This window comes from Podospora pseudoanserina, chromosome 5, assembly GCF_035222485.1.
Source record: "Podospora pseudoanserina strain CBS 124.78 chromosome 5, whole genome shotgun sequence".
Lineage (NCBI taxonomy): Eukaryota > Fungi > Ascomycota > Sordariomycetes > Sordariales > Podosporaceae > Podospora > Podospora pseudoanserina.
The window spans coordinates 2,801,944-2,825,184 of record NC_085924.1 but is presented as its reverse complement, the minus strand read 5'-3'; the positions used below and the strand labels follow the sequence as shown (position 1 = coordinate 2,825,184).

General features: G+C 54.9%; 8 protein-coding genes across 8 annotated transcripts; 4 read left to right on the top strand and 4 right to left on the bottom strand.

Annotated features, from left to right (window-relative positions):
- The first annotated feature begins 672 nt into the window (after window positions 1–672).
- QC764_507490 (uncharacterized protein) lies at window positions 673–4,302 on the top strand. The gene is made up of 3 exons (XM_062948012.1): window positions 673–1,802; window positions 1,870–1,988; window positions 2,041–4,302. The coding sequence occupies exons 1-3, from the start codon at window positions 1,655–1,657 to the stop codon at window positions 3,619–3,621; spliced, it is 1,848 nt and encodes a 615-aa protein (XP_062799263.1). The 5' UTR covers window positions 673–1,654; the 3' UTR covers window positions 3,622–4,302.
- A 236-nt stretch (window positions 4,303–4,538) lies between these two features.
- Window positions 4,539–5,600, bottom strand: ACP2 (mitochondrial acyl carrier protein). The gene is made up of 5 exons (XM_062948013.1): window positions 5,149–5,600; window positions 5,059–5,076; window positions 4,865–4,945; window positions 4,751–4,799; window positions 4,539–4,693 (listed from the first exon to the last, which is right to left on the bottom strand). Exons 1-5 carry the CDS (start codon window positions 5,377–5,379, stop codon window positions 4,647–4,649), a joined length of 426 nt encoding a protein of 141 aa, XP_062799262.1. The 5' UTR covers window positions 5,380–5,600; the 3' UTR covers window positions 4,539–4,646.
- Window positions 5,601–5,704: 104 nt separating this feature from the next.
- Window positions 5,705–7,107, bottom strand: NdufS8 (ndufs8, ubiquinone oxidoreductase 23 kd subunit). The gene is made up of 4 exons (XM_062948014.1): window positions 6,481–7,107; window positions 6,385–6,412; window positions 5,956–6,247; window positions 5,705–5,900 (listed from the first exon to the last, which is right to left on the bottom strand). The coding sequence occupies exons 1-4, from the start codon at window positions 6,744–6,746 to the stop codon at window positions 5,824–5,826; spliced, it is 663 nt and encodes a 220-aa protein (XP_062799261.1). The 5' UTR covers window positions 6,747–7,107; the 3' UTR covers window positions 5,705–5,823.
- Window positions 7,108–7,228: 121 nt separating this feature from the next.
- On the bottom strand, window positions 7,229–9,232 carry QC764_507520 (uncharacterized protein; the record flags this gene model as incomplete). Its single annotated transcript, XM_062948015.1, has 2 exons — window positions 7,229–8,988; window positions 9,094–9,232. The coding sequence occupies 2 exons, from the start codon at window positions 9,230–9,232 to the stop codon at window positions 7,229–7,231; spliced, it is 1,899 nt and encodes a 632-aa protein (XP_062799260.1).
- A 736-nt stretch (window positions 9,233–9,968) lies between these two features.
- On the top strand, window positions 9,969–10,504 carry QC764_0081720 (uncharacterized protein; the record flags this gene model as incomplete). Its single annotated transcript, XM_062940807.1, has 2 exons — window positions 9,969–10,148; window positions 10,238–10,504. Exons 1-2 carry the CDS (start codon window positions 10,068–10,070, stop codon window positions 10,502–10,504), a joined length of 348 nt encoding a protein of 115 aa, XP_062799259.1. The 5' UTR covers window positions 9,969–10,067.
- Window positions 10,022–17,046, bottom strand: QC764_0081710 (Type I Iterative PKS; the record flags this gene model as incomplete). Its single annotated transcript, XM_062940806.1, has 3 exons — window positions 16,463–17,046; window positions 10,895–16,404; window positions 10,022–10,840 (listed from the first exon to the last, which is right to left on the bottom strand). The coding sequence occupies exons 1-3, from the start codon at window positions 16,767–16,769 to the stop codon at window positions 10,022–10,024; spliced, it is 6,636 nt and encodes a 2,211-aa protein (XP_062799258.1). The 5' UTR covers window positions 16,770–17,046.
- Window positions 17,047–18,462: 1,416 nt separating this feature from the next.
- Window positions 18,463–19,837, top strand: QC764_507540 (uncharacterized protein; the record flags this gene model as incomplete). The annotated part of the gene is made up of 4 exons (XM_062948016.1): window positions 18,463–18,504; window positions 18,561–18,992; window positions 19,059–19,428; window positions 19,510–19,837. The coding sequence occupies 4 exons, from the start codon at window positions 18,463–18,465 to the stop codon at window positions 19,530–19,532; spliced, it is 867 nt and encodes a 288-aa protein (XP_062799257.1). The 3' UTR covers window positions 19,533–19,837.
- A 966-nt stretch (window positions 19,838–20,803) lies between these two features.
- QC764_512530 (uncharacterized protein) lies at window positions 20,804–23,212 on the top strand. The gene is made up of 2 exons (XM_062948475.1): window positions 20,804–21,985; window positions 22,060–23,212. Exons 1-2 carry the CDS (start codon window positions 20,958–20,960, stop codon window positions 23,180–23,182), a joined length of 2,151 nt encoding a protein of 716 aa, XP_062799256.1. The 5' UTR covers window positions 20,804–20,957; the 3' UTR covers window positions 23,183–23,212.
- Window positions 23,213–23,241: the final 29 nt, after the last annotated feature.

The following is a 23,241-nucleotide window of genomic DNA, read 5'->3' as shown; positions in this document are numbered from 1 at the left end:
AGCACTCCAGACGGATCACACTCACACTCCCCACACTCGGCAGCCAGTAATGGATGGCTGGGGACGCGCAAGAAGGAGGTAGTCTCTGCGGGACGTCCAACTTGATTCAAGGCATGGTTCGTGTAGGCAGGGTAGCAGCTGCAAGATGGACGGACACTGCAGTACCGCTCTCGCATCGGCCTTCTCAGCGGATGTGCGATGTTCAGGGAGATGGTGAGGGGACGGACGGGAGTGGGGGTGTTGATGCGGAGCAAAGTCACCGGGCAAAGAAGCAAGAGTCAGATGGAATGTGTGGGGAAAGCAAAAGGTGGTTGAATATCAACAACGTTGGCATGCAGGTTGCGAAATGCATCATGCAAATCCGGGGAGTAGGGATGACGAGGGGTGCAGGGTGTTTTGTGCATATGTCCATGAGGCGCCACCGGGTAGGTATCAGTCACCTTATCGGCAGAGGGCTCAATCCAATCTTCAACTCGGCCTTTCCCGGAAAGGTGTTTCTGCCCTGCAAAAAAATGTTTTTGCTGGGATTGTTTTGTGGCGGTGAAATTGTTCAAGATAGTGACCTCCTTGGATGTTACCCCTCATGCCCCTCCTTCCGACCCCGTGCTTATCTCTTATCGCCATCTCGATGGCTGGCGGGAAGTCCAAGGAGTTCCCTTAACCCCGGCCGTAGCTTGGCGCATTCCATTCCTTTCAAGTCGGTGAATGGTGCTCAACCTGAATCGCTGGCACACTTTCAAACCTTGTGATCATTCTTAAGGCAGTTGAGGGGCTGAAGTGTTGGTTGGCTTCTTCACCGAGGGCTTGGATGACTCCAACGGCGCCCCCGCTTAAGTAGGTAGCTGCACACCGGAAGCTGGCATTGTCACTCAGGCCGTTGTGTTTGGTCAAGAAAACGGTCCTGAGAATTATATAGTCACGACAGTACATCCGGCACCCCCACGCTGAAACGGCACATCTGACAGTAATATCGAGAAGGTGATGATGGGGGAGGGTGAGGTGCGCGCACCTGCCCGCGAGACCATGAGCTGGTCAATAAGAAAAACTGACAAGTCCTGCTACACCACACCAACAAACCGCTTCAACTGCATATTGAGTCAGTCGGGTTGCTGTGACAGAAGCTCTGCGCGCAAAAGTCAGGGACTCGAGGGACGGTTCCAAATAGAACAAAAGTTAGACGTCTTTGCAGCATCAGGCGGTCGGTGGACAACCCGAAAAGTGCACACCTCAGATCCACGGCTCCCCACCAGTGCCAAGCGCCTCGCCAACTGATCCCACCGCCCTCTCCCCGCCCGCCCTCCAGCCCTTTTAACACCCGAGATCTCGCTCGGCTCGCCACATCCATACATGCCGCTATCTGCGCTCAAGCTCCCCCCCCTCGGTCTCACACGACGCAACATCTCACCACCCGCTGTCTCCGCTCCCGGGCTTGGTTCGAAATACCCTCTCTTTTGAAAACACCCCTCGGCCGCACCCCGAGACTTGAAGCTGTCTTTTCTGATTTGGCAGCGACTTCGTCGCGTGCCCACCCCTGTCTGATTGACCACGACCCCTCGATCGATCCGGCGCCGCAGTCTGCACCACCACCTAGCGGAGGCCCAACATCTCCCTCCTCGCCGCAGCCTGTCCACGAACCTCACCGGCGCTCGACACAATGTCGACGTCCAACCTGGGCGAGTTTCGCCACATGCGCACCGGCAGTCTCAACATTCCACCACAAGCCGGTCACTCGAGTGGTGGTGGGATAATGGCTCCCATGCCCGCCGCCGCCCATCGCTTCGATGCATCACGAAGCCCACCCAGTAGGTTTTGCGATGGCGAAGCACTTTCCTCCAAACCCTTGCTGACCCATCAACTTACTCTTGACAGACACCTCGCACGTCCCATGCAAGTTCTTCCGACAAGGCGCCTGCCAGGCAGGCAATGCATGCCCCTTTAGCCACGACCTGAGCTCGGCCGCCGAAAACGTTTGCAAGTACTTTGCAAAGGTACGCCCTCGACACTTGTGTTTGGGAGGACTGATAAGCTGACGGACTGCAGGGCAACTGCAAGTTTGGCCCAAAGTGCGCCAATATCCATGTGCTCCCCGATGGCCGCCGCATCAATTATGGCAAGAACGGTGTGACGATAGGTGTTCCCCCCGGAGTCGCCCTCGGTGCCCGCGTGAACCCGACGACATACCATCAGCCGGCCAGCAGTGCTTTGACCAACTCTTTTATGCGCGCAGATTCTCCATACAACGCCACGGCGTTTGCGCTACAAGATGAACTCTACAGCCATCAGCTGGCTCTCGAAAGCGGCGTGCCCACGATCGACACCACCTCGTACACTTCCAACCCTGCATCCGCCTACGGATCACCACGAGACGAGGAGCCAAACCGCTTTGGACTGGGTCTTTCTCCCAACATCAAAGGACTTTCGGTGCTGGATGCTCCTCTCCCGGCGTCATTCGACAGCAACGGGATCTCACATGCGGCCAGGGGCGGTCCTTGGCCATCTTCGGTCCCGGCCCAGTTTGGATTGGACTCGCCTTCCTCCTCACTCAGTGCCGCCAAGAGTGGTCGTACTTCGGATGCGTTGAGGCACTTGCACGCGTCTGCCTTTGGAAACAGCCACCTGTCACCGTCAGGACTTGCAACACAGGACATCTCAGGCTTTGGTAGTAGCCCACCTTCCGGTTCTCTTGGATTCAGCTCGGCGCTGGGTGGTGATGAGTACTTTGGAAAGCGGCCTATGCACAGCAACGCTTCGCGATTCGCCAAGATCCGCATGATGAGCAGCAGCGTGCCTAAAGTCGACATGGATTGGGATGATTCCGAGCAGTTCCTCTTTGAGGAAGATTATGTGCCAGGCACGCTGGCCAACGAGGTGCTGACGCCGACAGAGAGGGCGAGGAGGGGCTCTACAACCAACACAATCCGTGGAATGGACGCTCTCAACCGTGAGACAATCGCCGAATCCTGCCCGCCTGCCCCCATCACCAAGTTCGGCACTCCCATACAACCTTCCAGCCCTGGCCGCTGGGGTCCGTTGTGGGGGAGGCAAAAGGAGGATGACGGCCACCTGGAGACGGGCCGGTCTTTTAAGCACGCCTCGGCATTCGGCCATGTGGGAAGCCCGCTCCGAAACTCGAGCCTTGCCAGCGCCATCACATCAGGGCTGGATGGAAACACGGTGGGAGTGTCGGCCCTGACTCAGCAGCTTCGAGACACCCAGCTGTCCGACGACGGTTCGGCTGATTCAAGCCCCCATATCCGGCCCAATGTTCCACGCAATGCCAACGGAGCAGGCGTCATTGGCGAATCCAGGGATAAGGATGGGGGGCTGGCAAGACATGTCAGCAGCACCTCAATAGGTTCGAGCGCTACTGGGCGCTTCAAGTCCCCAATGGATGAAGAGGAGGCCGCATTTGTGTTCAGCATGGACGACGAAGATGATGCCCAGGCGAGGGCTCGCAAGCGTGGAACCGGAAACCAACAAGTGAACAGTACTGCCAGCCCTCTGAGTGCCGCTGCCTGGTCCAACAGCTACGCCACGGTTGTTGCCAATAACAGATCTGCCGGGACCAATGGCGAAGGCAACAGCGGCACTGGTGCTGTTGAAGCGGTCGGTGGAAGATAGTGCTTTGGCTTCAGGAGTTTGGGTTGGTAGGCACAAAAAGAGCAAAAGAAAAAAAGGCAAGGGAATAGACCAACGTTGAAGCGGAGCATGATAACAAAGGAATTGCATCGTCTGCAGCGTACTTTTTACATATATAGCTGCAGCAAGGATCTCAAGGGGCATAGCGTGGTGTGGTTAGGTCACTCTTGAGGGAGGCATACATCTCGACACAAATTGCCTGATACTGTCAGGATTTGACTTGTGGGTATAGCCATCTTGTTTCTTTGTATCACTCTCTTTTGTCTGGATATGAACGGTGTAGGAAATCGGTCGGGGCGGTGTTTTGTTTTTACTCGTTCTTTGCAGGCTCTCGAGTTCTTTTTCAGGAGTGTTTTACCACAACGTTGTCGTTGCTCTCCCAGGAAACATATCACACATGCATCTCGACTCCCAAATCCGTTTCCTTTCTGGTTGAAGTTGCGGTGTTGGTGTGGCCACGTGAGAAACTTCGAGGATCAGGTATCGACAAGGATAAATGTAATGGCAGTATATGTATACAGAGGCAGTCGATCGCTCAGTACATGGAAGCAGAGAATAACCAAGAGCTGGTTGGCGGTGAAGTAGAGTCTGGGCCCTATGGATGCCAACATGGGTTTCTTGCCATGCAGGTTGGATACCTAGAGATATTTTATACAGAATCGAACAGACATAAACAGACATGTCCAAGATAGACATCCTTTGGCAGCTTTGCTGATCGACTTGAATCGCAAAAGACATGCGACTGGACAGATTCCTCCTACCCCTTCATGGCTTGATGCTCACCAGCCCCAGGCAATAGCAGGTCCTCTGTTCCATAGATGCTATGTAAGTACCATCTCGAGACTTGGCAACTGTATTGTCGTGATACATGAAATGAGTTGTGAGCATGGTACAAGGCGGGACAGGCGGCAATGGCGGCGACAAGAACGGCCCAAATACAAAATACAATTGTTGGTGCTCTATGTGGTTGTTTTCCCCCCATCCATTATTAAGCCGGCAACAACTGCTTAGTTGGCATCAGGCTGGGAAGTAATATACTCGACGGCCTTGTCAACTGTTGACATCATACAGGTTAGAATCATCAGCTTTGGAGTGGGTATGGGCTACATACCACTGTGGATGGTGTCGGCATCCTTATCGGGGATCTCAATGCTGAACTCCTGTTGCCCATGTCGTTAGTATCCCTTCCCACGTCACAGCAAAGAGGGGCAGGGGTCATCCATACCTCCTCAATAGCCATGACAACCTCAACGGTATCCAAGCTGTCCAACCCGAGGTCATTGGCGAAGTGGGCGGTTTCCGTAATCTAAGCCACTCGTCAGCTCCCATTCTCCAAGGCCATACATCATTCCTCCTCCTTCTCCTCCAACTCCTCCACACATTTCGACAACCATGGGTTGTTGCCGCCATAGCACTCACGTTCTCGGGGTTGTTAACCTGCAGCAAAAAAGCCACTGTTAGCACCTCTCCATGACCAGAAACAAGAACCGAAATGCAGGACAAAAGCACCTTGTCAAACCCAGACAGAAGCTCCTTGATTCTCTCGTAGACCTCCTGCTTCGTGAGACCACCACCCGACGCATAACCCCGCATTTGAAGAGCCCAGCTGGCAGAGGCCTTGGGGACGAAGCTCTTGGCCGCGGAGGGGGCGGCTAATCTGAGGGAGTGGGCAGCGGCAGAGCGAACAGCGGCGGTCCGCGACGCAAGAGCGACGGACCGGAGGACGGCGGTGCGGAACATTTTGGCGGGAGGTTGGTTGGACTGGAAAGGAGTGAAAGCTCGTGGGAGTTGGTGTGGCCGGTGGAAGTGGGCCGGGGGGTCGAGGCAATTGACGGCGGAGACGTTCGGCGGGGGGTGGTGGTGGTGTGACGGTTAGAGGTCTGCTTGATGATAAATTTCTCGCCTGGGAATGGCAAGCGTCGGGATGCGTTAAACTCTCTGGCAGCTTTCGGTGCTGCGGCACTGCGGGACGGACAGCTCCAGCTTTGCACACGGTCTGTGCACTGCATCACGTGACATGTGCCATGACGGCTGGGCAATGGCCTCAGCATTTGAGACTGGGACAGCACGGGACAAAAAACATAACTTTTGGGTGGTGGGACGTATGTATAACACTATTTACAGGTCTTCTGAGCCAACATCTAACCATCCGCAAGAGCCGCTTGATTTCCTCTACACCCATCTTTACCGGTAGGGAGAGTCCGCCCTGATAGCCGCAGCCAGCTCCGGCTCCCACTTGTCTCCGTTGGAAAGCAATTTCTCTGTGCACAATTAGCCCAAGCTTTCCCTTGAATGAGACAGTCAGGAGGAACCCACCCTTGTTGTAAAGCAGCTCCTCGCGGGTCTCGGTGGCGTACTCGGCATTGGGAGACTCGACAATGGCGTCGACAGGGCAAGACTCCTGGCAGAAACCGCAGTAAATGCACTTGGTCATGTCAATGTCGTAGCGGGTGGTGCGGCGGGAACCGTCCGCACGCTCCTCAGCCTCGATGGTGATGGCTTGCGCCGGGCAGACAGCCTCGCAAAGCTTGCAGGCAATGCAACGCTCCTCACCCGAGGGGTATCTCCGGAGAGCGTGCTCACCGCGGAAACGGGGAGAAATGGGGCCCTGCTGCTGTCAGCCGGTCTGGCCTCCTGAAATGCGCATCGCCCTTCCCGCTCTCATCCATGACCGCCCAGGCTCTGGTATTCTCTAATCGTATCTTCCCAAGCCCTACCCTCTTGATAGCAAACTGTATAACGCACCTTTTCGAATGGGTAGTAGATCGTGTACCTGTTCAAGTCGACCTCTGTCAGCCCCGCTGCCCACACCCAGCTACCCGTCCAGGGACAAACACTCACGGTGGCCTGAAGAACTGCTCCATGAGCACGTACATCCCCCTCATCATCTCCGTCATCAAAAAGTACTTTCCGAGCTTGTCGAAGGTGTTCTCGGACTCCTGTTCCCACGTCTTGGGGGGCGGCAGACGGAAGTTCTTGGGCGGGGGCCCAGCCGGTGTCGCATACGTTCTCCTGGCGACAACCTGAGAGATGACTGCGGAAGAGGGGGCGACGGCGCGAACTGCGCGCACCAGAGGGCGGGCCGCAATGGTGGTATTGGGAAGCATGGTGTCAACGTCGATTCGGTCGCTGGGTTCGAGGGGTGTTGGCAAGCTGGGGGGGACTTTTGGTGCTTCGAGAGACCGTCGCGGGGACGACTAAGAGGCTGGTGCCGAAAGGAGACTGGCGATCAGGTCAATTGGGCCTGCACGCTGCTGCAAAAAGTGCGGTCGCGACAGCGACAGCAGAAGTATTGAGAGTGGGGTGGCGGAGGCGAGGTTGACAGAGCTCCCCGGTGGCGCTTGACGTCGTCTCGATATCCCTGGAGCTTTGGGTCATGGGAGTTGACATTTTGGAGCTGCCGGCGCTTGGACCACCCACCGCAAGATTACATTTACCAGCTTGTGATTTGCTGCCCCATCAGTATGTGGGGGCCCGGCCGCCGAAGGTCAAATCACGTGCGTCTCACGTGAGTCTTCCAATGCATGATGATGATGGAAGTAAAAAGGGGTATATTTTGTCTAAATGTCTCGCTGTGCGCCAAGTTCCTTTATTGATCAATCTTGCCCCACGTTGTCCACCACACCCCCATGTTGGCTGCCACCACCAGATCCAGCATCTTGAGCCCTTCATCATGGATAATCAGCTTCCCAAGCTTGACCTTCTTACCACTGCTCCCACCTCCAGCGTTCTCTTTGCCAAGGCTAAGATCCATCTCATCCTCATCACTCCATTCATCCTCGTCGCTGCTCCTTGTATTTCGATGGTGCAGTAGACTGCTAAACTGTTTCGACAGTCGGCTTGCCCGGTTGTCCTTGTCGGCATCATTTCGACGAGCCCCAAAGAAGTCGCCCCCGCTAGGCAGGTTGAACCTCAACTCACTAACCGGTTTCGTGCCCAAAAGGGCAGCCTGGAGCTCATCGCCCCTCGACCGGCCCATTGCCTGTGCGTTTTGGATGCTCTGCGCCACCTCCCGAGGATCGAACTGGAACTTGGTGGTAGAGTCGAGCACATGGCGGAGCTTGAGGGAGCGCCCGCTGGTGCTGGTGCGGAACTCACAGCGCCCTTCCCACGGTGACAGAAAGGTGTATCCTTTGGGCCGCAACCCTGGTCCAGGGTGAGTGATGATCCCGCCCTGCTCCTCGCCCGACCCAGAGTGATTGGATCCAATCGTGGAGGAGCTCCCCTGCCTGGTATGGGATGCCTTGGGTGCGCTGGGCTCTTCGGACGACTGCACGCCCTCTGGGCTAATGCTCTCCCGCCTCTCTCGTCGGTGGAACGCCTTTTTAAAGCCCACTTTCCAACCAGCTCCATAAGCCATGACAACCTGTCTGTGAAATCCGTCTTGGGGGGGAGGAGCCATCCCCCGCGCACTACTGTCACTGCGCGCTCTCTGTCCACTCTGCACCATTTGTGAGAACGAATGCGGCTGGCCCGTTGAAGTGAGTGCCTGGAGAGCCTGGGTTTCGGCAGCAGCCCGGCTGGGCATCCCTTTGTACTTTGCATATCCCGAAGTGTCAATGCGAATATCAATTTTTTGAGACTTCCACCCGGGCCCCATGTCCTCTGGGTTGAGGCTCGGGTCTGCCTGCGACGGTGGGGGAATATTGGTGGCAAAAGACGACACCCGTCCTACATTGACCTGGGATCCAGAACTCGGATCTCTGCGAATTATGGTCAGATAAAAAGAAACCGAAGAAGGTCGCCGATGCATGTGCCTAGGTGACGTGGGATGTTGTCCTTGGCTATACGACAAGGGAGATGCCACTCGCTGCGGAGGTTGCTGTGCAGGAGGTTGACTCGGTGTGCTTGGTCGGGCTGCACTTGAAGAGTAAAGTGGGGGTGCAACATTATCTTCATCATGATCGAGACCCGCTAGTGGTAAGGATGAAGACACTGTCGTCAAGTGAGGAGGGGGCGGGGGCGGCTCAGGCGAGCCCCCCGATAGGCGTTTTTGGAACATGGGGTTTGGCCTATATGAATCGAGTGACTTGTCGGCGGGATTTTGGTTTTCTGATATTGGAGATGGGCCAGTCTCTGGTCGGTAAGGCTTGTACTGAGGGATATGGGGAGTTGGGGTTGGTGAGAGCACTGGAACTGGACCTGGTTCCCCCGTTGACGACAAGCTTTCCGGCCTCAGAACTCTCGCGGATGTAGGCAACGGCTTCCTCGGAATCGTGCTCCTAGCACTCTCCCCACTGGACCTCGTAGAACTCAACACATTACTCTTTGGTCGTGGTGGCATGGGTGGTGGCATATCCTCTGGTCGCTCCATGTGGATGTAATAGAGAGAATTCGCTATGTCTTCACCTGTCACATTTTTCCTATGCGGCCTCATGGTAGAGAGTACCACATCTAAGAGGCAAGTTTCCAGATTAGCAAAGCATTCACAATAAAAGAAGAAACCGTACAAACCTTGTGTACCGGGGACTCTGGAGATGTACAGCGTGAGGGATTCTTTGACTTCGGGATGGTGGGGATATTGCGGAGGATTTGCAGCGATGTAGTTGATGTCGGCCAGAGACCTTGCCTCGGCACGCGGTCCAGCCGCCATGACTTTCGAGTACCTATGTTCGGGAAGCGGCCTGGTGTTTTGGTGGTTTTCCTGATGTGGTAGACTTGGGGCGCTGGATCGTGGAGAGACGAGGTGACGTTGCCCCACCCCCCCACTGCTAGAAGTAAGCACCACGGGGCTGTGTTGGGTGTTGGGGCTGGTGTTGTGAAGAAAGCGGATGGATCCTGTTGCATCCAAGGGACATAAAGAAAACAGTTCCAGAAAAGCCGTCCCTTAGAACAGAGTCATAACCCACAGCTCATTGCTTTATCTGAATCTTTGCACCACTGTCCACTGCGTCCAAAATTGCCCCAGTCCCGCCAGTGGGGTCGGTCCCAGTGAGGGAGCCGTGGAGCTTGGGCCCATTCAGCGGGCTGCTTGGTTTTTGGTGTCGCTGCCCAATTGGGTTCTGTCCTCCGCCAAGACCTCGAACCGCAACGTCGTCAAACATCAGAATCACATTCACAGCTGACAGCACTACATGTATTAGAACTACATGTATTAGAAATGTCTCTCGCAATAACGACCGAATACAAGCGGCGCGTCCAGCGCTCAACGGCAGGCAGTCTACAACATACACGATGGTTGGTTTGAATCCATTTCGCCCATTTCCCCGGCTTCAAATTCCTTCACGTCAACATGATATCCACAAAACATGCCAGTACGAATCAACGCTAATACAAAGAGACCAAACAACAAGTCGAGGAAAATACAAGACTAAATCCCAAGACCAATAAAATGGGATAAATATCACTACCAAAACCGACAACAATTTCGTTTTCAAGATCTTCACGCCGTTCTCGTCTTTTGAACAGTCAGCGCAGCAAGGTCGTTGATGGTCCCGCTGCTCAACAACTCTAGGATCTGCAAGTTGGCTCGGAACTCCTTGGCGATCCAGTTTCGCAATTCAATGGCAGTCAGTGAGTCCAGTCCGTAGCTGGTGATGTTCCTCGCCACGTCGAGATCTTGAATGTCAACCGTCAGCACTTCCGACAGCTTCTGTAGGATACCTTGGCCGACGATGTTGGCCGCCTCTTCGTCACTGCTAGCCGCACGGAATGCATTTCCTGGGGAAATGGTCTGCTTCGGCATCAAGCCCTCACGCTCGGCGGCCGCAAGACATTCGGCCTTGAGCTCGGTGAAGCGCGGATCCGAAGCATAGTAGGGCCAACCGCCATCAGCGCCGAGGTGCAGCTTGAGACCAGTCAGGCATTGCGCCGGGCATTCTCCTCGAACCGCAGCCGAAAGCAGGGCAAGGACCTCCTCCTCTGAGACCGTCTCATGTCCAAAGTTGCGGATGATGTCCTCGCTGCGCTCCGCATTCTCGGCAAGGTATCCTGCGCCCGTGACGGCTGTCAGATCGAGCGAGGTGCCAGGCAGACCGTTGAGTTGTCTCTGCTGCACAAACGCGTCGAGAAAGGTGTTGGCTGCGGCGTAAGCGCCCTGACCACGAGATCCAAGAATGCCAGACGCTGATGAGAGGACGACAAAGTAGTCGAGGGAAATGGACTGCGACTGGAGCACGTTGTGGATGTTCCAGGTTCCTGCTACCTTTGGCCGGATGACCTGAGTGTAGTCTTCGTGTGTCATGCCTTCCAGCAACACATCCTGCGTTGTTGTTAGCTTGTGCAGAGGAGTTTAGTGGCTTTTGGAGTTACTTACACGAAGGACCATTGCTGCATGAATGACACCGCAGATGGGAGGGAGGGATTTGGAGCACTCGGCCACAAGATGTTTCACTTGCTGTTCGTCACTGGCGTCGCACTTCTTCACCAACACACGCGCATCAGGGCAGTTGGCCTCTTTCTGGAGCTGATCAACCATCTCCTTGCCAATCCCACTGCGCGATAGCAGCACTATGCTGCGAGCGCCATGCTGGATCATGAATTTGGCCATGGAGCGGCCCAGACCGCCAGTACCACCTACGATGACGTGGGTGCCGTCCCTGCGGAAGATGGTCTTGGATATCTGGTGCATGGCCTTGACCTGTTCCTTGGGTCCGGCAACCACGACGACGGGGTGCGCCGCGCCATTGTGCACCATCTCCATGCCCCTCGAGAGCTCTGAGACGGGAAGAATGGTGGCATCCGAAGGCGCTTTGATCACACCACTGGCGATGTTGTCGACAACCGCCTTGAGAGTACGCTCCATTGCCTTTGGTCTGGCAGCTGCCACGCTTGCCATGTTGAGCGAGGTGAAGGTAGCGTTGTCCCCAAGCCCTGGCCTCGTATTGGCATGGGTGGCTGACGTTCGGATCTCAACAAAGCGTCCAAAGTCAGCAAGGCATTCCCAAGCAACATTTGTCTCGTTGCCGGATAGTGTCAGGACAACGTCCATGCCTTCACCCATCGTCGCCTCCTCCAGCTGCCGACGGAGATGAATGCTGTGAGAATTCAACACACGCTCCCTCGGGACACCTGCCCTCTTTGCTGTCGCGGCCTCGTCATCGTTTTGAACCAAGACGTAGGCCAACGCTCCCAAATGGCGGGCCACTTCGACGGCAGCAAGACCCGCCGGGCCTGCCAGCTGGATCAGGATTCTCTCGCTCGGATGAAGCTTGGCGAGATCTACCAAGGCATAATGGGCAGCAGCGTAGGCAGCAGGGATGATGGCCGCGTTTTCCATGCTGAGGCCAGCCGGGATGGCGACAGCGCTTGATGTTCTTGCTCGGGCATGTGTGCCAAAAGGGCCCAATGCCAGCGCGCACACCCTGGTTCCTTGCGCAAAGTTCCTCACGCCCGTTCCGAGGCGCGTGATGGTGCCACTGCAGCTGCGCACAATCTTGGATTCGGCATCGTGAGTCTCAGCCTTGTCGGCATCGTCCTTGCTAAGCGCCGAGGCAACCACAGCAATCTCGATCTCGTCCTCGCCCAAGGCTGTCTCTGGGCAATCCTCAAAGTACATATCATCAAAGGACTCGGAGCTGTGCGGTGCCAGGCGTAATTGGCGGCCGGGTTGGTGGAAGTTTTGGAGGTAGGAGGCTGAAGGGCCGAGGCTGCGGTGCACGTCCAGGTTGAGCTTCTCGTCGACCTTGATGCGTGGAACAACGAGCTGGCCCTGCTCTTCCGCAAACTCCATTTCCTTCTCTCCCTCCTCTTCCGACAGGACAGATTCCCTCAGTGCTTCGAAGATGAGGCTGGCTTGCTCATCAGCGGACAGCTTGCTCTTGGGATCCAGATCCAAGCTGGAAGCCACGGCGCTCCTCTCCGAACGCGCCGTACGAATGAGACCCAGCGCCATGTTGGCTTCGGGGTTCGTGGGGAATCGTGTTGCGCCACGGGTGATCCAGATAAGTCCAGGCGAGATGGTCAGAAGTGACTTGATCTGCTCGAGACGCGAGGGTAAGAGATTGGGTAGCACGGGGCCCTTCAGGTCTGAGAGAACCAGGAACTTGGAGCCAAAGTCGGACAGGCTGTCCATGGAAGAAACCCTGGGAGACAGCCCGGTACTGGCCTCGATGGCGTGGCACAGTGCCGAAACTAAGGGGTCATTCTCCCCTTCTGTTACGATGACGACGTCGGAGTCAGACCTTTTCTCCGTCTTTTCGTCGCTTGAATGCCCCTTGCACTTGGCTTGAGCAAACGGCTGCCATTTATACTGGAAACACAACTCCCTGGGCGCTTTAGTGTCTTTCTGGCCAGTCCTGACCGCCTTCATCACGAGACCTGACATGGAAATAGCAGCAGCTCCCGAGCTGGCGCCACTGAAGACCTCCACCATGAATGTCGCCGTTTTTGGCTCCAGGTTGCAGTGAATGCAAAACGTGTCGTTAGCCCTCTTCTTCCAGGGCGTGCGGACAGTGACATGACGGATGGCGACGGGAAGATGGGCTGTGGGTATGCCGTCCTCTGTCGACTTTAGGTTGAGCAGTGGCACCTGCAGCATAGCGTCCAAGACCGAGGGATGAATCTGGAAGGGCGTCTCAAAGTCCACGGGCATATCCGCGGCGGTATCACGGGTGCAACAGTTGGCCACGATCTTGGTCCTGTTGATGCTGACATCGACAACAGACTTGAAAGACTTGGGGAACCCCATGCCGAGCGCCGACAGGGACTCATAGATCTCGGCACCACCACCCGCCAACGCGTTGAGCTTCCTAGACGTATTGCAGACCTGATCACTGCAGTCCTGCGTGGGCGTTGCAGGGGTGTGGCTGCCATGGCCGGCGTCGGAAGTAGCTGATGAAGGAAGCGAGGATCCAGCCGATGAGCAGGCCGAGGAGCTGTCGGCTTCCGAGATGAGCTTCTTCATGGCCTCGGTCCTGGCGCTGGGCACAGACGCATCTCTGGGAGCTGCACGGCGCGTTGAAGCGGCATCCATCACCACAGTACCGGTGCAATGCACCAGCCATCCACGACTGTCCTCGTAAGAAGTGATGCGGAACTCGTGGCCCTTCTCGCCGTCCAAGGCTCGGAAGTTGAGGAGTACCTCAAACTCCTTGCCGTCCTCGACGAAGAGATGCTCCTTGATCTTAAGGTTTCTCAGATCAAACTTTTCAACATCAGCCCCTGTGAGACTCGCTTGTTGGGCCGCGGCCTCGACCACCATGGACACAAACGCCGACGCCGGATATACGTGGCGACCTTGAACTTCATACTCCTTCAACCAGGGCAAGTCCTCGGTGCGCACGACGTTGCGCCAAGTCGGCTCAAGCTCGCTCGACCAGTCAGCCATGATACCAATCAAGTCATTGCGGGCAAATGGCTTGATCCGATGTTGCCGGCTGAGGCGCGACTCATACCAGTACTTTTGCTTCGACCATGGGTACGTGTACAGCATGGGCACCAGGTCTGGGTGCTCATTCTCCTGGCGCTTGTGATTGATGTTGAAGAAGTCGAGGGGATAGCCGCGGACGAACAGCTGGCCGGCTGCCTCGAGGCAGGTCGTGGTGGCATCTTGATCGCGCACGAGGGTGGGGATGTAGCTGATCTTGGTGGCAGCAGCGCCAACCTTTTTCAAGATTTGCATGATGGGCCCTTTCAGAGCGGCGTGAGGTCCCACCTCCAAAAGGATGTCGGGCTTGTGCTCGTTGCACAGGTGCTGAAGAGATGTGGAAAAGCGCACGGCCTGTGTGAGGTTGTCAACCCAGTACTCTGGGCCGAGTTCATGCAGGTCAATTCTGCGGCCACGGAGCGAAGAATAAAACTCGACGTTGGATGATGACACATTGTCAGGCACTTGGATGTGGGAAATCTTGGCCAGATAGGACTCGGCAATCAGCTTCATGTGCGGAGAGTGATAGGCCACGTCGACAAACAGCTTGCGGTTGAAGACCCCCTTGTCTTGGAACATCTTGCCCACACGATCAATGGCTTCCTCATCACCGGACAAGGTCGTTGAGGACGGAGAGTTCTCGCATGCAACGACGGCCTGTGGGCCACCCTCCTGGTTGAGAGCCTTGAGCATGGGGGCGAGCTCGTCAGCACCGGAACCCACGGCCATCATGCTGCCCTTGAGCTGGGTGTGGGTCTTCTTGAGCTCGATGATGACCTGTCCTCTGTAGTAGGCAGCGGCCATGGCCGACTCAAAGTCCAGCGCGCCGGCCGCGTACGCGGCACCAATCTCTCCTGATGAGTGACCTGTCACCGCTGTTGGACGGATCCCGAATGACTCCAGGAGGTCAATCAAGGCGAGCTGTACGGCCGAGCAAATGGGCTGTGAGATGTGAGCCATGCCGACTTTGGTGCTCTTCTTGTCGCGAGTCAACTCCTCGTGGATGGAGAAGTCGGCCCCAATATCCCGCAACGTCTTGTCTGCCCGCATGATGGCGCCTTTGAAGACGGGATGGGTTGTGATGAGCTCACGGCCCATGGCGTGCCACTGGGCACCTTGTCCTGTGAAGACAAATGCCAGCTTGGGTGTTTCACTCGAGGCGCGGGCAGGCACCATCTCATGAGAGTTGAGCGAGCCGGCGACGGCCGAGCACATGCCGGCAACAACGGCCACACGCCATGGCAGATGAGACCGGCGTTGGCAGAGCGTATAGGCCAAATTACGTGGCATTGTCGTCTGGTACAGCTCGGCGTGCTGTTCGAGCCAGATTCCCAGCTCCTTCATGCTGTTGCGAAGGGCGGTCTCGTCGTTGGCTGACAGGACGAAGAGGCGCTGAGGTGTGTAGCCAGCGTCCTTGCCCAGTTCGATCTCGCGCGTGATGGGTGCTGCGCTGAGCACACACATCGAGTTGGAACCGGAGAAGCCAAAGTTGTTGACACATGCGTACTTTCTCTTGCTGGGCCATGGTTTCTGGTCCGTGGCCACTCGCATGTTCCACTTGTCAAGAGGGATGGCCGGATTGAGCGTTTCAAACTCGGTGTTGGGCAAGATGAAGCCATAGTACAACATCAGCACCGATTTGATGACCGAGACGATGCCAGACACACCCTCTAAATGGCCGACGTTGGGCTTTGCGGAGCCAATATAAAGGGGCTGGTCAGCGGTAAAGTGTCTTCCAACTGCCCTGTAGATGGCGGTCGCCTCGATTGGGTCCCCCTTCTTTGTCCCAGTGCCATGAGCCTCGAAGAAGCCGACATCCTTGGGATCAATCTTGGCCTCGGCAAACGCGTCTCGGAGCAAGCGTTCCTGCTCCTCTGGCGACGGGGCAACAATACCAACTGTCCGGCCGTTGTGGCTGATGCCAGAATGTGTGATGACGCTGAAGATGTGGTCGTTGTCTGCTTGAGCTTGGGCCAAGGGTTTGAGAATAAGGCAACCTGCACCTTCACCACGAGCATATCCTGACTTTGCTCGGTCATCGAACGCATATGTTTTGCCCACGTCGGAAAAAAGGCGGAGTTTTGCCATCGACACCCAGATATCGGGATGTGTAATGAGGTGCGAGGCCCCAACGATGGCTGATTCGGACTCGCCTGCCCTGATCGACTGCACCGCCAAATGCAGGGCGTGTAAGGACGACGAGCATGCCGTGTCGACGGTGAACGCTGGGCCTCGAAGGTTGAAGTAATAGGCTAGCCGGCCCGCCAAGAAGGCGCCCTGGTTTCCTGTAGCGTCGAAGTTTGGTATATGATCAAGATCTCGAAGATTACCGACTCGGTGCTCAGTATAGTTGGCGCCAACAAAGACGCCTACCCTTTTGCCCGAGATGTGCTCTTTGGGAAACCCACCGTTCTCGAATGCTTCGTATGCTGTTTCGAGTAGCAGTCGTTGTGCAGGATCTGCCACGGCCCGATTAGTAACTCTCACATGCTTCACCCATTGAACCCGAGTGCTTACCCATAGACTCGGCCTCCTTCTTTGTGATGTCAAAAAACCCAGCATCAAACATGGAGATGTCATCTTTGATGAAGTAGCCGCCCTGGGAGTTGAAGCACCCCTTCTTGTCGGGGTTTGGGTGATGATACGCCTCGGCGGTGAAGCGGTCCTTGGGAACCTTGGACCAGCCGCTTCTCTTGCGACAGAGCATACGGTAGAACTCCCCGGGCGTGGACACATCCCCCGGCAGACGGCAGGACATGCCCACGATGGCGATGGGCATCGGTTGTTGGTCCGCCATGATTCTGCAACAAGACGACCGTTGCATAAACGAGGGAATATGGCGTTGTTGACCGATGCTGGATGAGGGGAGGGAGTATTATGGGAGGTGTGTGTGGCGGTATGGGTTTGCAAATCAGGGCGGGAAAACGGGTGCCAAACACTTATATGGAAAGAGTCATGACACAGAGGCTACGCGACACAGACACCAGCTCTGCCAACGATGGACTACTGAGCCGCCCACTCTCTTGGCTACGCCATCCCGCCACCAGACGCGTTTCGTCCCTTTCTTTTCTGCAACAGTCTGTGTGCCTATACATCCGACGGTCTTAGGCGTTGCACCGGCCGCTCTTCGGATATCTACCTCCGCATCATCTCTCAACGGCATTGCAGAGGCGGCTTTCTGTTGGAAAGGGCTATTGATCGCCGATCCGGTGAAGCATTTGGAATGTTACCCGTGCAGTGAAATATGAGATAACAGCAAGGTTGCCGACTCAACGCTAGCACCGAGGTAGGTTTGGCCCGTCCTAGAGAGCACCTCAGGGGCTAACGGTTTTGCCATCTGCGCGTTTCGGTGGCTATGGGACGTGAGGGGGTAATCAGTCTCCGTGATAAGCTTCTCATGCCTCTACATGCTAATGGGGCAGACTGGGCCTGGACCGAAGACTTGGCTTCGGCCCGGTGTGAATCCGGCCCGCACCGAACACGAAGAAACACACGTGATAGTTGGAGGAATTCTGGGGACAGCATGGAGTATGTTGTGCAGCATCGGTGTAATCTGATGCAAGGCGAGACCATACGTGCCAACAGCCCTCACCTATCTTTTCTCCACATGCACAGCAGGTCCTTCGGTCTTCCAGAGACAAATGCCAGCTGTAGGTATCACATGCGTTTCCCATCTCTTATCGTGGCTGACAAACACCTCGCCGGTACCTAGTTCTACCTGGGGAGCACCTTCCGAGAAATGGAAAGGCAAACTGGATGGGAGCTGGTCTAATGCCGCCTGGGGTTCCTCCTGAGTAGGTACCCAGTTTTGGATTTGCATGTTAGTTCTGTCCGGTCGAAGCTTGAACTCCGCTTGGTAGACTGCAGTTGGGTTCTTTTTCTGCTCTTGGTGTACATTGGCCACTTGGGCAGTAGATGCTTCACCTGTATATTGTTAACAACGGCTAAAGGTAAACCCTCTCGCCAAGCAGCCCACGGTCCTCCATATTCCTCTGTATCTGCCTATGTTTCACAGGTGGGATGCAATAGTCGAGCCCTACAATCTCTAGCACGCCGAGGATAGGTCTAGACTTCCACACCATCCGACGATCCAGTTAGTCATACGATGAAACACCGGGTGATGGGAGGGTAAGGGTAGTGCGTCATTATCATTCGCTCTGTGTCTATTAACTGCATCTTCAGGCAGTACTGATGCACGCTAGATACATCCAAGGAAAGGCAGAAGAGGTTAAACGCGCTTCTGCACACGTTGCGAAATCGGATATGCGCGTGTTTACGTCTGTGTTTATTTTGGGCTTCTCAGAAGGCTGGGACGGTGAGCTCGGCGGAAACTGGGAGATATAGACATCCCTGTTCCAATCCTATTCCGACGATTCATACCAGTATCTATCCATCCATTCGCTCAGTCTTATCACAGACTTCCACCTAATCCACCCTGTCATTTCTTAACGCTGTTTTCAAATTAATTTCGCTTTTCACCGTCTTTTCAGTCAAGAACCTAACCACTAACTCTCAAGATGAAGTTTCTCTGCCTCCCCGGTGCCTACGGCAGTGCCAAGGTTTGTTTATCCTTCCTCTCTCCCGGATGCACTCCAACTGACTTGGTGCCGTCCAGAACTTTCAAGTTCAACTTGGTCCCCTCGCCGAGGAGCTGGAGAGACGCGGTCTCTGCACATTTACCTACTCTCAAGGCACTCACGAGGTCGACCCTCCTCAAGGATGGGAGGACTACTTCGGCGCCCGCCCCCTGTACCGTTTCCTCGACACCCGCCAGGGAGATACCTTCGAGACCCTTCGTAGGCTCAGGCATGTGCCCCACTCCATGCCTGCCGAAGACACCATGAGAATGTTTCAGAAAGCCGGCGAGGGTGAAGACTGGCATCAAAGGGTCTGGAGAGAAGCGCTGGACGCTGTCTTCAAGACGCTGGACGAGGACCCCGAGATTGATGGCATAATCGGTTATAGTGAGGGGGCCATGGTTGGTGCAAGCTTGATTGTAGAGGAGGCGGAACGGGCCAAGAAGAGCGGGTGCCAGCCAAGGATCAAGGTTTGTCTGCCCCCTCATCAAATCCTCATGAATCAAACCCAGGGCTGATCAACTCGACACCAACAGTTCGCCATGTTCATCTCAGGTGCCCCTCCCCTCAAGTTCGAGGGCAAGGACCGCATCGTTGCGCAGCTGTTTGACGAGGCCGGCATCGTCATCGACATCCCCACGTTCCACATCTTTGGATGTGACGATGCCTTCTTGAGCTCGGCGGTCGCACTGTTCAATGTGTGCGAGCCCAGTAAGGCAACCATGTACGATCATGGTCTTGGTCACATTGTGCCTCGCGATGCCGAGAATGTGGGTGTCTTGGGGGAGATTCTGCAGGAAATCATGCCCAAGGTAGAGGAGGACAACAGGCGGGCTGCCATCGAGCAGCAGCAGAGGAAGGAAAGCGGTCTCAGCGGGATGGACAAAAGCGAGTTTGCTACCCCGGGTGAGTTTTACACATTTTTGCCGGCATGAGATATGACTTGGCGCGGGACAGAAGCTGATGGCGTTGTTCGTTCCTGGGCAGCCTTGTTGCGGACAACTAGCTGAGGTGAAATCGCGGGGCGTTGTACTCGGCATGGGGGTTGGCTTAACATATTGACCAACAAGCGGATGGATAATGAGGGGGTGGGTTGATGGAAGGGCTGGTGATTTATGGACTGGTAATGGATGGGTCGGATAAAACTGAATTGTTGTTTGTTTGCCTTGCCTTGGGGTTAGTTCTCCGCGCGTTTCGCAAATTGCATGTGGCGCCTAGGGTTGCGAATGTTTGATTTGGTTGCATGTGTGCTACGCAAATTATGTACGGGTTGTACGACAAAGAGATTGGACCAGCAACCTATATCTGAACCTCCGATGGATACCCATGTCTCGTGTGTCCTGGCTTCATTCTTCTTGAATCCTCGTGTGTGCAGGATGGAGTCGTCGAGATTTCCACAACTCGGCTGTGCCAATTCTTGGTGTCGTATAAAAAGCGTGTCATCATATATGATGGCGTTGGGGGTGTCCGTGTCCTTGGTGTTTGTCAGGCTATCGACATTGAAGTGTACGGCCAAGTATGGGAAGCAGGTGTCCATGACAGGTACTTACAGGCTGGATAACAACTCGCTGGCCGTTTGCGGATTTGAACTCTTATTGTTAGACATTATGATGCAGCTTCCAGAGTCAAGATGGTCTGAAGATGTTCGGACTGCGGTTCAATAATATTCAAACTTGACGCTGCTTTGATAAAAGTCAAGTCAAGACGGTCTGACGGTTGTTGGCATTGCTTGACACCAGCCAAAGATGGTTACCTGCTCATGGATATAAAGGATCTACCGTTTCTCTGGAATTTTGGAAGTTGAGACTCCCTGTCTCAATGGGAATTCCCAACCAGCCTGCATCTCCAAAATCTCCAGCTCCCTTGTGCTTGCCGTCATGAGATACTGTCAACAAATCCTGGGACGTAGTACCTCAAAGTCTCAAGCCAATAGGAGCCAATATCGCTTCACCCCGGTCGCAGCCTCACTTACTATCACATATCCTATTCGCGTATTTTGGTTGATTACCACCCTCCACCAGAGAACGTCGTCTCCAAAGAGGTGTGGCACAATCACTAACCAGATCTTCTGCCTAATGCAGGGGCACATCTGCCAAGATGCACATGGAGAGAGTGTCCAACGGCACAGTCCAATCAGAGATCTTCGAGATCAAATATGTTTGGTGATTCTTGTCATGAGCCAATCATCACCCGTTCATCCCAAAGAGGCACCCTGCCCTGGGTGCCTTGCTACAGGCAGACTCCAGCATCGCGGGAGACCTCGTTTCTCGGGATTTCCATGCAAAAAAATTGTCATTCCCACACTTTCTGCCAATCTTGTCCCAGAGATTTGTCCCACTACCTGACATTCTGCATGATGCCGTGCATGCCACAGTCATTTTCCATTCGTTTGTCCAACTCACCGCTGCTCCGGGCCTGTAGCACCTACAATTGAAATGGAGTTCGACAACGAGGATGCGCCGAAAGAGGGAACTGCCGTCCATTATCAACGTCATGCCACAGTAGACGCCTGGGTGCCTTGGAACCTGAAGAAGATGGGCCGCCTTCCACCTACTCCGTCCCCTACGCCTGATTCAGCAGCCATGCAACATCGTCAATCCACCTCAATCGACTCTGCTGTTGTTCTTGAAGACAATTCTTTTACGTACGAGGTTTCTTCTCGGGGAAAGTCACCACCCGCTACTCCAAGGTCACTATCACGATTATCTGGCTTTCACTTCTCACCAGAGCGCCCCAGCAGCCCCATATCCACTCCATCGTCACCTGGTTGCGAGTCCGACGAGTCTAATGAATGGGACCATATTTGCATTGGCCAAAAGGATGGCCAAGATGCATCAGTCAAAGAGATTCAGGAAGGGATGGGAGCAGTCTCTTTGATGTTGCCGGCAGAACCCACGGAACTTGAGCAGGACATGAATGACGTTGATTATCACAGTGAGGTCACTGCTGGACCCGACAATGATGCCGTCACGGTGGAGGAGGCAGATCATATTCTGAGTTTCAGTCTACCAACACTTCGCGGGATCAACAGCAGTGACGTCCCTCGCGAGATTCTCGAGGCATGTAAGGGCATTACATATGCGTATGCAGAACAGATTGCGGCGATTGTAGACTCATTTGAAGATTTCTTGCAAGCCCCAGTTGAGACGGACATTCCCTCGTCCAGAGCAGCTGGTACTCTGCCGCAACGCCCATCATCATCTCAAATCGACAAGTCCACAGGAAAGGGGAAGGAAAAACCAAAAGCGAACAAAAAGAGAAAACTGAGCGACGAGGAAAATGACCAGGATGACGAAGAGGAGTCTGGAAGCATCATGGGAGACCCAAGGGACTCTGGAGAGGAGCGCAATTCGACTGCCTCAAAGCTACGGTGTATCTTCCGTGCCCGCAATCCTTCTCGGTTTAATGTCAGGGACCATACCTCGTGCGCCATGACCATGTTCACCAAATTTTCCGACCTCAGGTAACTAACCACAGAGCCCCTGCACCCCTGACCCCCCGAAATACCAACCTGGAGTATTACTAAAACTGGCCCAGGAAACACATTCTCAACAAACACATGGCTGACTCGGAGATTGTGACATGCCAGCGATGCAAAAAGGGTTTTCCCTCTCGAAATGCGCTTGAGCTGCACTGCGAACGAGAACCCTGCAACTATAAGCGCTCAGACCCAGAGGACGGAATCAATAGCGAGACAGCCTCCCGGATCAGGTTCAGGGGCCGAGATTGTGGTCCATCAGATGAAGATCAGTGGAAACATCTCTGGCAGCTTGCCTTCCCTGAAGACCCCGACAACAAGATTGAACCGTTCCACTTTGTTCCAGTTCTCGAACACCATGAACTGGAGCCCGCCTTTGTTCAAAAGCTCGAGTACCTCAAGCCTGTCGTCCAGTCCTATGTTCCTGACGAGGAGCAGTTTGAGAGTCTTTGCGTCATCATCAAGTCCTTGTTTGAATCGGCTGTTCACGATCTTACTCACATTGGCTTGAAGATGGACTACGTCAATAGGCAAGGAAGCCGAACCAACAACCGCATTTCGAGATCGATGGCACGTGTGCTTTGGAGTAACGTACATGACCGTGACTCTGGCATTGGGCTTGATTCTTCTGAGACAGCGACACCAAGGACTTCCGCAAGATACCCTTCCGTGGCTTTGGAGACGACACGGCGAGGGCAACAAGATCGATCACTGTCTTCAGGTTTTGCCAGTATCAAAGAGCCAAAGCCGCCCACACTTCGTGTTCGATCTCAACTTGGCGCTACATGTCCTCCTTCACAACAGCGGTTGCAGCCAAATGCGCCCATCGACTGTGTACAACCCGAAAGCAGATGGGGTGGCTTTGATGCAAACTATGCCACAAGCCTGCCATTCCCAACATCTACATCCTCGGTGGACAAAACCCCTGGATTCGTCTACTTCCCTGCTACCCTGAGCAACATCGCCGCCAACGATCCTGCCTCCGGCTTCTTTCCGGGTGGTGCGGACCCCAATGTCCACGGAACAATACACATTGATCCCGCCCAGCTGCAGTTTGGCTACCAACAACCTCATCTCAATGATATGGATGCTACCATGAACAATGGCATTGCGGGCTACACTGCCCCGGCTATGATGAACACGCTGACCGGAACGAGGGGTGAGAGTGGACAGTGGATATAGGCTTTTATAATATCCCTTTTTCTTCGCATCAGTAATGTAATCAACCTTTTTGCTCGCTT

Excerpts from the sequence above, each read along its gene's own strand:
- QC764_507490 (XM_062948012.1), top strand. The coding sequence starts at position 1,655 with ATGTCGACGTCCAACCTGGGCGAGTTTCGCCACATGCGCACCGGCAGT. Across the intron at positions 1,803-1,869 it reads TGCATCACGAAGCCCACCCA|ACACCTCGCACGTCCCATGC; the intron begins GTAGGTTTTGCG and ends TACTCTTGACAG. Across the intron at positions 1,989-2,040 it reads TTTGCAAGTACTTTGCAAAG|GGCAACTGCAAGTTTGGCCC; the intron begins GTACGCCCTCGA and ends GACGGACTGCAG.
- ACP2 (XM_062948013.1), bottom strand. The coding sequence starts at position 5,379 with ATGTTCCGCACCGCCGTCCTCCGGTCCGTCGCTCTTGCGTCGCGGACC. Across the intron at positions 4,800-4,864 it reads TTGTCATGGCTATTGAGGAG|GAGTTCAGCATTGAGATCCC; the intron begins GTATGGATGACC and ends CATGGGCAACAG. Across the intron at positions 4,694-4,750 it reads TGCCGACACCATCCACAGTG|TTGACAAGGCCGTCGAGTAT; the intron begins GTATGTAGCCCA and ends TGATGTCAACAG.
- NdufS8 (XM_062948014.1), bottom strand. The coding sequence starts at position 6,746 with ATGCTTCCCAATACCACCATTGCGGCCCGCCCTCTGGTGCGCGCAGTT. Across the intron at positions 6,248-6,384 it reads TCTACTACCCATTCGAAAAG|GGCCCCATTTCTCCCCGTTT; the intron begins GTGCGTTATACA and ends TGACAGCAGCAG. Across the intron at positions 5,901-5,955 it reads GGAGCTGCTTTACAACAAGG|AGAAATTGCTTTCCAACGGA; the intron begins GTGGGTTCCTCC and ends AATTGTGCACAG.
- QC764_512530 (XM_062948475.1), top strand. The coding sequence starts at position 20,958 with ATGGAGTTCGACAACGAGGATGCGCCGAAAGAGGGAACTGCCGTCCAT. Across the intron at positions 21,986-22,059 it reads ACCAAATTTTCCGACCTCAG|GAAACACATTCTCAACAAAC; the intron begins GTAACTAACCAC and ends AAACTGGCCCAG.